Genomic DNA, 16378 nt, shown 5'->3' with positions numbered 1-16378 from the left:
TTTGTGTTCGAAAAAGCAGGATAATTAATCAAATGAGTATGGAGGAAGCATATCTTTATATAAAACAAAAATAAAAAAATCTGATTCGAGTACAACGTGGTATGATCGTCTGTCTACACGAATACACGACTACACAAGATAAATCCTCCGGAAGAAAAAAACAAAAAGTAAATTGAAAATACAATAATCAGGTAATAAAAATTTATACACCCCACAAATCTAATCAAAAAAATGATCCGTTGGAAATAGCGACGCTAACAGGAGAGAGAGAAACTTCAAAGATTGTACAAACTTGAATTCAACAAACCCTAATTTCTTTTTGTTTTTCATTACTCTCAAATTCCTTTTCAATTACTTCCCCAGAAAAATCCCCAAATTGATTGAAAATGGCTGCAATTGAAGATAATAATCCCAAAAACCCTAACCCTAGCGAAACTCCGAGGAAGAGAAGACCAAGCTTACCGGAGCTCTGGTTTAAGGATCAGCAATTGAAGCATGCAATCTTCAGAATGCAGCAGCTTCAACAAGCTCACAGTAATTCCAATTCAAATTCCAAGAATTTGATTTTAGGTGGTGATCCTTTCTCTCTCTTATCTGATGAATCGCTTAGTTTTATTCTTTCTAAGGTGCCGATTTCGCAGCATTTTTCGAATTCATTGGTTTGTAAGAGGTGGTATGTCATTCAAGGCCAGTTAATTCGTTCAATTTCACTGTTTGATTGGGATTTTCTTGAATCTGGGAGATTAACTTGTCGGTTTCCTAATTTGAGTGAGATTAATCTTGCTCCAGCTTGTTTTAGGAGTTGTTGGAGCTCTGGGATTTTGATGTCACATAGATTGGTTTCGATTCATCTTGATTCGGAGATTGTAAGTGATAGTTTGGTTGGAAGTGAAGGGGTTTTGGGGTCTAGGTTGATTGATAGGGGGCTCAAAGTGCTTGCTGATGGGTGTCCTAATTTGAGCAAATTAGTGTTGGTTAATGCTAGTGAGAAGGGGTTAGGTTATTTGGCTGAAAAATGTTTGATTTTGCAAGAGTTGGAGATACATTGTTGTGAGGATATGTCGTTGACAGCGATTTCCGGGTTTAAGAACTTGCAGATACTCAAATTGGTGGGCTGTGTGGATGGTTTGTATGATTCTGTAGTAACCGATATCGGGTTGACAATGGTAGCTCAGGGTTGTAGGAGGTTAGTGAAGCTTGAGCTTAGTGGGTGTGAGGGTAGCTATGATGGGATTAAGGCCATTGGGCAATGTTGTCAAATGTTGGAAGAGTTGACTCTTTGTGGTCACAAGATGGATGGTGGGTGGCTGTCGGCGCTTTCGTTTTGTAGCAATTTGAAGACATTGAAGCTCCAGTCTTGCCAGAGTATAGATAGCTGCCCTGGTCCTGATGAGCATTTGGGCTCATGTCCGACACTTGAGGAGCTGCACTTGGAGCGATGCCAAGTTCGGGATAAAGAGAGTACAAAAGCTCTGTTCTTGGTGTGTGAATCCATCAGAGAGATCTCGTTGCAGGATTGTTGGGGGTTAGAGGATGATATATTTCGTTATGCTGTTAATTGTAGGTATGAAATTGGTTTACTGCTTTATGTTTGTTTGTTCTGCGTACTGTTTAATGTCTCTTTATGGCAGGATAAGACGTCATTACCCCTCCTGTATAGCTTTATTCTTGGACTGGGTTACATTGTATGCTAGTTCTTATAGTTGTAGATGTAAATGTTCTAACAAGATCACAGTTTGCAATTTTGCATGCAATGGTTGACCTGCCTGAAGTTCTAGAAACAATATCAGCATATCAATAATGTAGAGATTGGGAAACTACTGTTTACTTGTTCATAAATAGGAAATATGAATATTGGTGTCGTCACATTACACAATATACCTTGTCACTCACTACACTTGAACATTAATGTAATTATATCAGCTGAGCAATGATCATGGCAGTGGCATTTCAGAAGTAAATTGCGGTAGCTACCAATTCATGACAATGTTTAAATCAGTTTGCGTTAGGTTATACTGTCTGTTGCTTTAAGTCTGTCACCCTAAGCATTGGGGGGTTTGGGGGGGGGGGGTATGTGGAAGGTATGCCTCGGTGGGAATGTCATGTTCTTGACCTGCAAAGCGTATAAGCTGCTAATGATCCTGCGGTATCTGAATTTGTTCTTATATACCGTTAAGCTCTTTTGGCTGAACATGCTTGTATTGATTTATTGAAGCTTCATTGCCATTTTTTTTTTTTGGTAAAGAAACGATTTTTGGGTATGTTCACATACTTCAGACAAAGCAAGGTGTGGAGAGTGGAGAGTGGAGAGAGATATCTTTATGTTTCTTGAAGGGAGATATGCAATCCCCAGGATACTTGTAGCTGTTGGAAATTCATCATTGGTTGTTGCAGATATTGACCATTTTTTTGATGTTTGTAGAATCAATTAGGAAAGATTCATTCAACAGTAACTGAACTCTTATAATTACCTGGGGAATGTAGGAAAGCTTAGGTTGACTCTTAATTAGGTTGGGATTTACAGTTGTAGGAAAAGTTTCTCATGGGTACTATTCACTAATGTTTGAGTTCAACGATGGAGATTGAAATTTAATGGAAGACCATTATTTCATCACTTGTCATGCATAATGTTAACCTTTCTCAATAAGTAAATCACTCGCATATAAGTAAATCACTCGAGAGAGGGAGAGGGGTTGAGGTTGAGGTTGCCAGGAAAAAGAGATCAAATACTTTATGTGTGTAATCAGGGGTCTAGCACACCTGAAATTTGACTGGGCACTGTTGTTGGACATTGGGGCTAAATTTGTTGCTTTCTAGCAGAAACTAGCAGTTTATCCTTGTTTTTCATTGAAGTGTGGTTTCTTGTGATCAGTGTGCTCAGGTTTTGATTTGTCTCTGATTCTGCTTGATCATGTTTTGCCCATTCTTTATTATGATTGGGTTTTCCTTTTTCACTGTTTTGTGTGTCGAGACAAGTAACAAAGACAAAGTGTTGGGGTGTGGGATGGTGCAAGGGGGCGTGTGGCATGTGCACAAGACATGTGCACCCAAGGACAAGGCTTACAAACAACTAGTTTTGTTGTTTGAGGGTATGCCATCGTTGCCTTAAGACATGGTGATTAAGGATGAATGAGATGGTTATGACCATCATCCATGACTCCGAGGCCCTTTGGGAACCTATGGAAGTACTTGGACTCATAATCTTGCCGGGTGAAAAAATGATGTACGGAAGCCAAATTTGAAGGCTATAATACACGAAATCGGAGCAATTCAGTAGGTGTCTGGACCCGGTGTCAGAAATTCACGAAATTTTACGAGATGCATCCCGAGGTCATATGATGTTGTTTGGACCCATATACAACTACAAGTCGGCAACATAAAGGCCCTGTGGAAGTTTATAGCCAATACAAGTGGCGTGTACGGAAACTGGTAAATTGTATGCTTAAAGACAAATTGGATGGTTTCACCCACCCAATTGGACTCTTGGAGGGTATTAGGGTCTATAGGTAGCTTCTCGGCAATTTTTGTTTACGAGTCAAATAAAAAATAAAAAATTGGCAAAATTGAAGGCTATAATACAAGCTTTTTGGCTAATTTAAGAGGTTTCGGGACCCGGTGTCGAAAAGTCTCGAGATAGCAGGGGATACATCCCAAGGTCATATAATGTCGTTTGGAACCATATATGATCAATATATATCATTATATTGTCATAAATGTCCGTGGTAGCCTCGAGTTTATGATATCAGTACAAGTTGTAAACGGGTAAATTGTTAGTTTGAAGGTATATTGGATGGTTTTACCCACCCAAATGGACTCCCAGGGTGTATAAGGGTCCATGGGAACATCTCGGCAATTTTTATTCCCGGGTCTAAAAAAGTGAAAAATTGTCCAAAATTGAAGGATTCACGATTTCGGGTCATTTTTTTTGACATTTTTTCTAAAACTGAACTGAATGCGTGGGGTGACTCCCGGGGTCATACAAGGTGGTTTGAAACCATAACACACCTATAAAGATGTCTATGAAGTACCAAGAATGAGTTATGTTTCTATTTCAGGTTTTGATTTGTCTCTCATAAGTCAGAATATAGAAGCTGATTCTGCTTGATCATGTTTTGCCCATTCTTTATTATGATTGTGTTTTTCTTTTTCACTGTTTTGTGGGTATTGTTTGGGAAACAGAAGTGTTACATTCATCCAACTATTCTTCATCTTACTTGAAGTGGGTGCCTTTTTTAAAGGTGCTAGTGTTATATTGATGTTGCTGTTGTTAGTGGCATTTACTGCTTTAGGTGAGATTGTCTTGAGTCACAACATTTATATGATGGTTGGTATCATTGTTTGCAGGAGGGTGAAGTCTCTATCTTTAGAAGGATGTTCTTTGCTTACAACGGAAGGCTTGGATTCAGTGGTTCATAAATGGACAGAGCTCCAGACACTGAAAGTGGTGTCATGTAATAGTATAAAAGATTCCGAAATCACTGCTGAGCTGGCAACTTTGTTTTCTGTCCTGAAAGAATTGAAGTGGAGGCCAGATTCCAGATCTTTACTAGCTTCAAGTCTTGCTGGCACTGGAGTGGGAAAGAAGGGTGGTAGATTCTTCAAAAGGGTATGAGGCTGAACTTATAACCTGGTGGTGCAAGTCTGAACTTCAATTGTTGTATCTGGCTGTCTCAGACAGCCATCATAAAGGTTCACCCTTGGTGCTGAATATGCACGTTTTCACTTTGTTTGGTAGCATTGTAGAGGGAAAGGGAGGGAGAGGTTAGGGGAGGGAAAAGAATGGCTTCCATTTTCCTTCCAATGCTATCCGGCAATGGAAGGATTTAATTTCTGAAAAGGGAAAGAAATTTTTCCCTTCCCCTTGTCTTATGTGAATCAGGAAAATGAAACCCTCACTTTCCCTTCACTATCTCTCTCTCTCTCTCTCTCTCTTTTTCCAAATCTTTCTATCCAAACAATAGTGTTAATCTCATAATGAATATTTGCTAACTAGTTTTTTTTTTTTCTTCATCAGATGGTTAACATGGTGGACAAGAGAAAGTAATTGGCTTTCTGGAAGCTGCTCAGGGAGCCATTGGCAACATCTGTGTAAATATACTGTTCTTCATGACCCCAAATGTATGTGGGGTTCCAATTTTTTAGAAGTTTTAATAAGATCGATTCTGTTGTATTTTACTTAGAATAGTTAGAAATGTAGAAAACTTGTATACTTTCTGTTTCCATTGAGTAGTTGAACCAATTGACGGGAGGTGCTGCACTCGAAAACTCACCCCCACATTATTATATCACAACTCTGAGAATTTGCAAAGTTGCATACTTGACATAATTGTTTAAAAATTGGCTCAGTTACCACTGAACCCACTTCTTCCCCTCGCTGAGGTAATTTTCTGTTATTGTGTTTCTTTTGAACCAAAACCAACAGGTACTTCAATTTGTATGGATGCATGTCAACCATGTGTTTATGAATCTACAGTTGAGGTGCTTAAGACACAGACAGAGTGTGGAATATTGTCGTAACTAGGGCTGCAGGCATTTTGGAGCCTTTACTTGTGGGATATTTTATCAATGCGTAGAGGAGGCCTCCCTGAAAAGGTCGTCTCCTGTCTCTTATCAAGATGTCCGAATGTCTATATACTCTTCTATTTTCATACAAGCTTCCTCAGAAGCATGCTATTGTATTCAGACAGATGTGTGTTTTGTAACTTCTATTCAAGGATAACTGACATTTCTTGTACTGGTGGATCAGATATGCCTGTCAGGTAAGTATACACTTCTACAGTTGAACATTTTCTTCTTTCAAACTTACTTTGCAATATTCTGCTTGTTGCAGAGCTAGTTGGAGAAGGTAGTTTTAAACAATTTGTTTAAAATTGCTTATTGGGGCTGATAGCTTGATGTCTGTCTGCTACTATTTGATATTGACCAATGTGTGTTCCACACTTCCACCATCTTTATTATTGACCTGATTGTTGCAGTAAAACTTGTTTGAAAGCAAATTTGGAAAGTTCATTGCTTTGCATTTGTAGAAATTCTGACTTGACTCATTCTAATGTGCCTGCTAGTTCATGAGATGGGAATTCAGCTGTATAATAGTTCAAAACTTCAAACTAAAATTTCTGTTCATCAGTATGAAATTTTGTAGAAAGAAGATGAAGTTAAACCATTAAGATTGGCATTGTGTTCTGTTATAAGTAACCTTGCATTTCTCACGCTGTTGTACTTTAACTGCATTGTTAACTTCATCAACTATTTAAAAGGAAGAAACATAGTGGTGTTCAGAATGATGGACTGGTTCTAGCAGAACAGCAAGAGTAAGGTTGAAAGAAGGTTTTAGTCCATGTATTGTTAATTTTTTTTTTCCCCATTCTTATGCAATTACATTTTGTTTTGTTTTGGGTGGTCTATAGAGATAGTTTCTGATGGTTCAGCACTTGTAACAGATATTGTTCTGCTCTTCTTTCTGCTGGCACAACTGTTCCACAGGCATGAAGTACTTGATCCTAATGCAAACAGCCACGGTTCACGGGATAATCTCATAGTTCAGGCTACGTGCACTGCATGAAAACTGAAAGTCGTCGTTTTTATATGATGGAATAGGTTTTGCCAGATATCTTCAGTTGAAGGTCTTGCAATTAGTTCATGTCTCTTCATTGACAAACGTAATCATGTAACAGCATAGTTGATGTGAAGCAAAGCTTAGTCAAGCAAACCAAATTATACGTTGTTGCTGAATTTAACTTAATTTTGTTGTCTCTTATATATAACAAGTTAACGAGAGTAAACCCGTCAAAAAAAAAAAAAGAAAAAGAAAAAGGAGAGTAAAACCTAAGCTCAATCACACCTTTTCATCTCTCTTGCTCTTGCCTTGAATCGGGTTAGCAACAAAGCATTTAAATTCGAGCTTGATGTAATTTCAATAATGATTTTACACATGCAAAATATAATCAATACAACAAAAAACAAATATGCTCAAAATAAATTGAATAATGTTCATATCAATTATTTTAAAATAATAAAAATCGATTTCAAAAAAAAAAAAAAAAAAAAACAAAACAAAATCGAAGACACTGGTAATTCGTATAGGTTTTATTCTTTAGTACATTTTAAGTTGAAATATTTTGAATTTTTGCACTATTCACATTACCCACTTTGACTACTATTAGTGATGTAAAATATAAATAAAAATATTCCATAATGTTTTTGTATGTATTTATTGAATATAAACAAAAATATTCCATAATATTTTTTATATGTATTTACTCCATATTAGAATTGCTTCATTGAATAAATTATTAATATTCATTTTAGTGAGACTGATATAAGGAAAAATATAATTTCATAAATATTTGTTGAAATCGTCTCAATAAATAAATTATTAATATTTAATTATTTTAATTTTTTACTAACTGATAATTAAAATATTATTAGTTAAAGTTTTACATCCACATATGTTCATAGAAGAAACATTTCACTTAAAAAAAAAAATACAATGAATTGTGTACATAACGACTCTTATTTATTTATTTATTTATTTTTTTTTTTTTTTTGAAAAAACAGTCTCTGTACAACCGTTATATAGTCATGCTTTCATAGGAAGAAAATTTGTTAACTATTACTAAAACAAAAGTCATTAAGGGACACATGTCAATTCCTTATTAAAAAAATTCTCGCCTAAACTATTTTTGACATCATCTTTATTATTATTTTTTCTCTTCCTATATTCCAAAACTAAATAGATATGGTGCTTATTTCAAAATTAATTACTGAGATTATGATTTTTTTTTTTAATATAAATTTGACAACTATTTAAACATATAATGGCTTCTTAATCCGTGCAACGCACGGATAGGGATGGCAACGGGCCGGACTCGGAGCAGATTATGCTAAATGCCTAAATCCGACTCCGACCCGATAGGAAGTCGGAGGTTAAATCCAAATCCAACTCCGACTCCGACTCCGACTCCGACATCTGACTCTGACTTCAATATCCGACCTTCGACTCCGACTCCGATCCGACCCGACTCCGATCCGACCCGACTCCGAGTTTTTTTTTTTTTTTTTTCATTATTCAATATACTTTGAGATGTTGGGCTATTTGGGCCTTTACAACCCACACCCAATGCCACCATGACCCACACAAAAATCCACAATATTTTGAGTCGGAGTCGGATAATCCGTTAAAATCGGACATTTGTCGGAGTCGGATTTTTTGTAGGATCCGACTCCGACCCTCCTCTGACTCGGAGTCGGATTATTTTAACGGAGTCGAACTCGGATTACTTTTTTCTCGGACTCGAAGCGGATATTTTATCTCGAATCGGGGTGGAGTAGGGTCGGATCCGGAGCTAGTCCCTATGCACGGGACTAAACTAGTTATTTCCTAAATGAATTTTGTACATAATGACTCTACCTTGCAGCCTTGCTACGTGGCACTAAACTATTGGTTGTGTCTATGTGGAAGTTTTCCAAAGTCAATTAGAACTCGGATACTCCAATACTCCTTATATAAATAACAAAATAAACCCAGAATTTTCATAATTTTGTGAAAAAAAAGTCGAAGCTTTTTCTCTCTTTGCATCTAAAATTTCTCCGCCCTTGTTCTAAATTTCTTCACACAAAAAATCAGGTTGGTTTTTCTCTCTCTTTTTCAATTGTTTTTTTGTATTGTACAATTAATTGCATGAATCAGATCTGATTGAGAATTTTCTTGTATTTGATCTAGAAAGTTGTTATGTGAAAACCCAATTCATTGTTCTTCAAATTTAGTATCTTCGGGATTTACGATTTAGATCTATGTGACATGCACTGTTAATTCTGTGATTATTGTTGAATTTGATCTATCTCTGGCACTAAACCTTGATTTGTTTTTCAAAGTTCGTGAATTTCTTGTTGAATCACAGATGTTGAGTGGTAGACCCATCAAAATTAGGTATTTTATTGTTGTTAGATTTAGGGTTTTAGCTGTTAATTGCTTGGATTTGATGCGCCCTCGATCGTTAATTGTGTAAAATATTGAATTGTGTTTATTAGGGTATTTAGATTTGGACAATTGGGGGTAAAATTGAGGTGAATTGTTGGCGGGTTGATTAGAATAAAGGATTGGTATTTCTTGATGAAATATTTAGGAGATGATAGTACAGGGTAATTACAAGATGGAATTGATTGTTATTATTTTTGTTGGGATTTTCGATCCATAATGAAAGAGATTATACTTAAGCCGTGGTTATTGCCAAAACTTGCTGTTTTATCGTAGAGTTAGGGAATTTGAAGCTTGAATTGGATTATACTTCAATCACTGCAATAATTGGATTATACTTCAATCACTGCAATAATGCTGCGGCGATGCCAACACTTATCGCTTTTTCGTAGGATCTGGAGGCTTTGAAGCTTGTATATGAGTTGTATATTTGCTATATTTGGGTTATTTTCATCGAATGGGTGGGATTGTATTTGGTGGTGTATTAGGCCTTGGTATGAAGTTTATAGTGTATATGTATCTGGGGAATTAGCTAGGATATGATTGGGATGAATCTTGTACTTCCTCCGTCGTAAATAAAGTACTCCATCATATATCTTTTGTTTTCGGTTGATTCTTTCTTCCTGCGAATTGTATTGATCTTGGTTATTTTGCATTGTATTTTTGTCTTAGTGGATAAATTTATGAATCTTTTTTTTATTTTAATTTTCATGTTGGTGTTGCATTGTTTTTCCCTTAATCTTGTTTTACCTTTGAGAGAAGACCATGCATCAATAAGATTGGTGGCTGTAAATGGCATTGCAAAAATTTCCTTGTTCTCTTTCTTTATTTCAATAGCTGTCAGAGGTTTATGGTCTTAGGAAGGGGTACTAGGGGAGTAAGGATACCCACTTCACATTAATCTTCATCATGTTTGAATTATGCAAGTTTATCTGCTCAAAGATTGTAGCGCAGGATTCATCAGCTTGCTCAATGGGCATCGATATAACGCTATTTGCTTTTAATCTTTCAGCCTGTTCTGAAAAGATTTGACTTAACAATATTTCCAATATAATCTTTTTTTATTGTGTGCATCATAGATTCATGATTGTATGGTCTGTTGATCCTGTATTCCTGTTACTGTTAAATGTTAATCAAGTGTAATTCTCCCTTGCTGTATGTCTAAATATTATGTAACTGAGTTCTAATGAGCGATATGTTCTTTGCAGATATGGCAACTGGAACAGCTCCCCCAAGAGGAAGTGCAGCTGCCACTGCTAGCCTTCGCCGAAGGAGGACTACTAGTGGTGGAAACGCTGCAGGAGGGGCTTCGGGAACTATGCTGCAATTTTACACCGATGATGCTCCGGGTTTGAAAATCTCCCCAAATGTTGTACTTATGATGAGCATTGGTTTCATTGCCTTCGTTGCTATGCTTCATGTTGTGGGCAAGCTCTGGTTGGTGAGGAAAGAGTAAAGCAAGCCTTACTAGAAAAGTGTTGGTTCTCTCGTACTTAGGCACCTTTGCAGTTTTTTTGTTTTGTAATCAGCTTCGACAACCATATTAGTATTATGCTGCTAAAATTTAAGAGCAATGATGTTCTATTATTACGAAACAGAGATTAGTGTTTAATATATCGGCATTTGAAACCTGTTGATCTTTATGCCTTGTCTGTTTAAATCCCAACCTTTCAAAATTTATAGTTGCGTCTTTCAGAAATTTCTTTAATGAATCGCTCGGATTGAACTTCATTTGATACATGTTTGCAGAATTCACATTGTCCGTATCAGCAGTCTGATATCCGTCCATCTTATGACAGTTTAATGATAGTAATATCAATCTATTGGTGTTTGAAACGACGTTTGATTTTAGATTGTTCAATATTATCTTTTAAGTATTTATGTAATTTTGCGTGAGCTTTTTGTTACTACTTTCCCACTGGTAAAGGCCATATGGTGTTGGATAGATTGTCATGTATCTAGTTTAAATGCATATAAACGGCTCATCGTGTGCAGATTAGATTGTCACAAATCTAGTTCAAATACATATACATATAAACGGCTCAACATGGTGGTGCCGATCCATAATAATGCAGGGGACACTAAGCTTTCAAGCCTTTCATGTTAGTCCATACAATCTAAAACTAAGAGCATTAGACCAACGCACCATCATTCCAAAAAAAAAAAAAAAGACCAAATTTTAGATTACCCATGTCATGAAAATTAAATTATTAAGTGTGTCATCTATTCACCTGATATTTAATTATCTAAACTTATTATCTCTTATTCAAATATATTTTAGTTATAAAATGAACTTGGGTAACCCTGATCAACCTTTATCACGACTCATTAAAACTTATTTTTACTAAAGTTATTTTATTTGAACTTATTAAACTTATCTGAATCTGAATTTATCTAAACTTATTTTTTTCCTGAAATAAGTGAAAGTAAGGTAAACAGAACAAGTTTTAAATATACCATAATTCAATGCTTAGATAAAACATTAAAGATACTAATTTAAACAATTATTACATTGACATTTCTTCAAAAAATTTGAGATAAAAATTGGTTTGAATTATTGCCCTTTATGACTCCTTGATTACCAAAAGAAATCAAGCTTATAATTATTCAATCATAAGATTATGGTAATACTTAGAGCTGTCAAAAGTTGACCCGACACGAAATACTGACTCAAACCCGATTATCAACCGACCCATCTGCACCTGAAAAAATGGTGACCCAAACCCGACCTGAAACCAACCTTAGACCCGAGTTGACCCGAGTATGTGAGACCCGAACCCGAAAATGAACTAACCAAGAGATGACCCGACCCGAATATAACCCGTAAATTATTACCTTGAACCGAACTTGACTAGAACCGAAATAGACCCAAACCCGTTTTAACCCGTCCAAACCCGAATTTAATCCGACTTTTTACTAACCTAACATGAATTCAACCCGACACGTTCCAAACCCGACCCGAATAAAAACACTGCCGAAATGTTGACCATGATCCCAAATACCCTCAGGAAGTCCAATTGGGTGGGTGGAACCATCCAATTTGCCTTTAAACGACCAATTTACCAATTTACAACTTACACCAATTTCATTAATTAAAGCCTACCACGAATATTTATGACAACAAATAATGATCATATATGGTTCCAAACGACATTATAACGAAATGTATTCCCTAGAATTTAAAGACTTTACGACACCAGGCCCCGAAAACTTCAAAATTTCTCAAAAAGCGTTGATATTAGCCTTTAATTTTGGAATTTTTTGACTTTTTTTCGCCCGGAAATAAAAATTGCTGAAATGTTTACCATGGTCCCTAATACCCCCCAGGAGTCCAATTGGGTGGGTGGAACCATCCAATTTACCGATTTACAATTTGAACCGATTTCATTAATTCAAGCCTACCACGAACATTTATGACAACATATAATGATCATATATTGTTCCAAACGGCATTATATGACCCCGAAATGTATCTCCTAAAATCTCAAACCTTTTTGCCACCGGGCTCCGAAACCTCCAAAATTTCTCAAAAAGCGTGGATATAAGCCTTTAATTTTGGAATTTTTTTGGATTTTTTTCGCCCGGAAATAAAAATTACCTACATGTTTACCATGCTCCCTCATACCCTCCGAGAGTCCATTTGGGTGGGTGGAACCATTTTATTTGCTTTTAAAAGCCTAATTTACCAATTTAAAATTTGCACCGATTTCATTAGCTCATGCCTACCACGAACATTAATGACAACATATAATGATCATTTATGGTTCCAAACGTCATTATATGACCCCGAGATGTATCCCCTAAAATTTCAATATTTTTCAACACCGGGCCCCGAAACCCCCAAAATTTCTCAAAAAGCGTGGATATTAGTCTTCAATTTTGGAATTTTTTTGACTTTTTTTCGCCCGAAATAAAAATTGCTGAAATGTGTACCATGGTCCCTAATATACCTTTCCGGAGTCCAACTGACTGCGTAGAACCATCCAATTTGCCTTTAAACGACCAATTTACCATTTTACAACTTGCACCGATTTCATTAACTCAAGCTTACCACAAACATTTATGAAAACATATAATGATCATATATGGATCCAAACGGCATTATATGACCCCGAGATGTAACCCCTGTAATCTCAATGTTTTTCGACACCGGACCCCGAAACATCCGAAATTTCTAAAAAAACGTAGATATTAGCCTTCAATTTTTGGATTTTTTGACTTTTTTTCGCCCAAATATAAAAATTGCCGAAATGTCTACCATGGTCCCAAATATCCTCCGTGAGTCCAATTGGGTGGTTGGAACCATCCAATTTGCCTTTAAACGACCAATTAACCGATTTACAACTTGCACCGATTTCATTAATTCAAGCCTACCACAAACATTTATGACAACATATCATGATCATATATGGTTCCAAACGGCATTGTATGACCCTGAGATGTATCTCCTAAAATCTCAAACCTTTTCGCCACCGGGCCCCGAAACCTTCAAAATTTCTAAAAAAGCGTGGATATTAGCCTTCAATTTTGGAATTTTTTGGCTTTTTTCGCACGGAAATAAAAATTGCCGAAATGTTTACCATGGTCCCAAATACCATCTCAGAGTCCAACTGTGCGGGTGGAACTATCCAATTTTCTTTTAAACACCTAATTTACCAATTTAAAATTTGCACCGATTTCATTAACTCATGCCTACAAAGAACATTTATGACAACATATAATTATCATCTATGGTTCCAAACGTCAATATATGACCCCGAGATGTATCCCCTAAAATTTCAATACTTTTCGACACCGGGCCCGAAACCACCAAAATTTCTCAAAAAGCGTGGATATTAATCTTCAATTTTGGAATTTTTTTAAATTTTTTTTCGCCCGAAAAAAATTGCTGAAATGTGTACCATCGTCCTTAATACCCTTCGGGATTCCAACTGGCTGCGTTGAACCATTCAATTTGTCTTTAAACGACCAATTTACCGTTTTACAACTTGCACCGATTTCATTAACTCTACCACGAAAATTTATGACAACATATAATGGTTATATATGGATCCAAACGGCATTATATGACCCTGAGATGTAACCTCTAAAATCTCAATGTTTTTCAACATCGGGTCCCGAAACATCCGAAATTTCTAAAAAAAAACGTAGATATTAGCCTTCAATTTTTGAATTTTTTGACTTTTTTTTCGCCCGGATATAAAAATTGCCGAAATGTCTACCATGGTCCCAAATATCCTCCGTGAGTCCAATTGGGTGGGTGGAACCATCCAATTTGCCTTTAAACGACCAATTAACCGATTTACAACTTGCACCGATTTCATTAATTCAAGCCTACCACAAACATTTATGACAACATATAATGATCATATATGGTTCCAAACGGCATTGTATGACCCCAAAATGTATCTCCTAAAATCACAAACCTTTTCGAGACCGGGCCCTGAAACCTTCAAAATTTCTAAAAAGTCGTGGATATTAGCCTTTAATTTTGGAATTTTTTGGCTTTTTTCGCACGGAAATAAAAATTGCCGAAATGTTTACCATAGTCCCAAATACCCTCCGAGAGTCCAATTGTGCGGGTGGAACTATCCGATTTGCTTTTAAACACCTAATTTACCAGTTTAAAATTTGCACTGATTTCATTAACTCATGCCTACAACGAACATTTATGACAACATATAATGATCATTTATGGTACCAAACATCATTATATGACCCCGAGATGTATCCCCTAAAATTTCAATACTTTTCGACACCAGGCCCCGAAACCTCCAAAATTTCTCAAAAAGCGTGGATATTAAGTCTTCAATTTTCGAATTTTTTTAACTTTTTTTCGCCCGAAAAAAAAATGCTGAAATGTGTATCATGGTCCCTAATATCCTCCGGGAGTCCAACTGGCTGCGTAGAACCACCCAATTTGCCTTTAAGTGACCAATTTACCGTTTTACAACTTGCACCGATTTCATTAGTTAAAGCTTAACACGATCATTTATGACAACATATAATGATCATATATGATTCCAAACGGCATTATATGACCCCGAGATGTAACCTCTAAAATCTCAAATCTTTTCGACACCGGGCCCGAAACATCCGAAATTTCTCAAAAACCTTGGATATTATTATTACCCTTCAATTTTGGAATTTTTTTACTCTTTTTTTGCCCAAATATAAAAATTGCCGAAATGTATACCATGATCCCAAATATCCTCCGTGAGCCCAATTGGGTGGGTGGAACCATCCAATTTGCCTTTAAATGACCAATTAACCGATTTGCAACTTGCACCAATTTCATTAATTTAAGCCAACCACAAACATTTATGACAACATATAATGATCATATATGGTTCCAAACGGCATTATATGACCCCGAGATGTATCGTCTAAAATCTCAAACCTTTTCGCCAACGGGCCCCGAAACCTCCAAAATTTCTCAAAAAGCGTATGGATAAGTCTTCAATTTTGAAATTTTTTTGGTTTTTTTTCGCCCGGAAATAAATTTTTTTGAAATGTTTACCATGGTCCCTAATACCCTCCGAGAGTCCAATTGGGTGGGAGGAACCATACAATTTGCTTTTAAACGCTTAATTTACCAGTTTAAAATTTGCACCGATTTCATTAACTCATGCCTACCACGATCATTTATAGTTCCAAACGGCATTATATGACCACGAGATGTATTCTCTAAAATTTCAATACTTTTCGACACCGGGCCCCGAAACCTCCAAAATTTCTCAAAAAGCGTGGATATTAGTCTTCAATTTTGAAAAGTTTTTGACTTTTTTTTTTTCGCACGAAATAAAAATTGCTTAAATGTGTACCATGGTCGTTAATATTCTTCAGTAGTCATACTGGTTGCGTAGAACCATTCAATTTGCCTTTAAACGACCAATTTACAAGTTTACAACTTGCATCGATTTCATTAACTTAAGCTTACCAAGAACATTTATGAAAACATATAATGATCATATATGGATCCAAAAAGCATTATATGACCCCGAGATGTAACCCCTAAAATCTCAACGCTTTTTGACACCGGGCCCCGAAACATCCGAAATTTCTCAAAAAGCGTGAATATTAGCCTTCAATTTTGGAATTTTTTTACCTTTTCTCGCCCGGAAATAAAAATTGTCGAAATGTTTATTATGGTCCCTAATACCCTCCGAGATTCCAATTGGGTGGGTAGAACCATCTAATTTGCTTTTAAATGGCTAATTTATCGGTTTACAATTTCCACCGATTTCATTAACTCAAGCTTACCACAAAGATTTATGATAACATACAATAATCATTTATGGTTCCAAACGACATTATATAACTCCCACATGTATAATCTCAAATTTCAATACTTTTCGACACCGGGCCCCTAAACCTCCAAAATTTCTAAAAAGCGTTGAT

At 36.2% G+C, this 16378-nt stretch overlaps 2 protein-coding genes across 3 annotated transcripts; both read left to right on the top strand.

The window, feature by feature from the left end:
• Positions 1–222: 222 nt before the first annotated feature.
• Positions 223–5318, top strand: LOC145639478 (F-box protein At5g51380-like). 2 transcript variants are annotated; one of them, XR_014114890.1, is made up of 3 exons: positions 223–1564; positions 4345–4689; positions 5015–5318. XR_014114890.1 is itself a non-coding variant. In XM_081690729.1 (3 exons), exons 1-3 carry the CDS (start codon positions 387–389, stop codon positions 5042–5044), a joined length of 1470 nt encoding a protein of 489 aa, XP_081546855.1. In that variant the 5' UTR covers positions 223–386; the 3' UTR covers positions 5045–5318. The 2 variants fall into 2 exon arrangements, 1 of the variants encoding a protein (XP_081546855.1); XM_081690729.1 differs by having other exon boundaries at positions 4345–4606.
• A 3168-nt stretch (positions 5319–8486) lies between these two features.
• On the top strand, positions 8487–10614 carry LOC145639477 (protein transport protein Sec61 subunit beta-like). Its single transcript, XM_081690728.1, has 2 exons — positions 8487–8626; positions 10186–10614. Exon 2 carries the CDS (start codon positions 10188–10190, stop codon positions 10431–10433), a length of 246 nt encoding a protein of 81 aa, XP_081546854.1. The 5' UTR covers positions 8487–8626; positions 10186–10187; the 3' UTR covers positions 10434–10614.
• The last annotated feature ends 5764 nt before the right edge of the window (positions 10615–16378 follow it).

Source organism: Chenopodium album, chromosome 7 (assembly GCF_948465745.1).
Source record: "Chenopodium album chromosome 7, dcCheAlbu1.1, whole genome shotgun sequence".
NCBI lineage: Eukaryota > Viridiplantae > Streptophyta > Magnoliopsida > Caryophyllales > Amaranthaceae > Chenopodium > Chenopodium album.
This window is presented reverse-complemented; position numbering and strand designations above follow the sequence as displayed.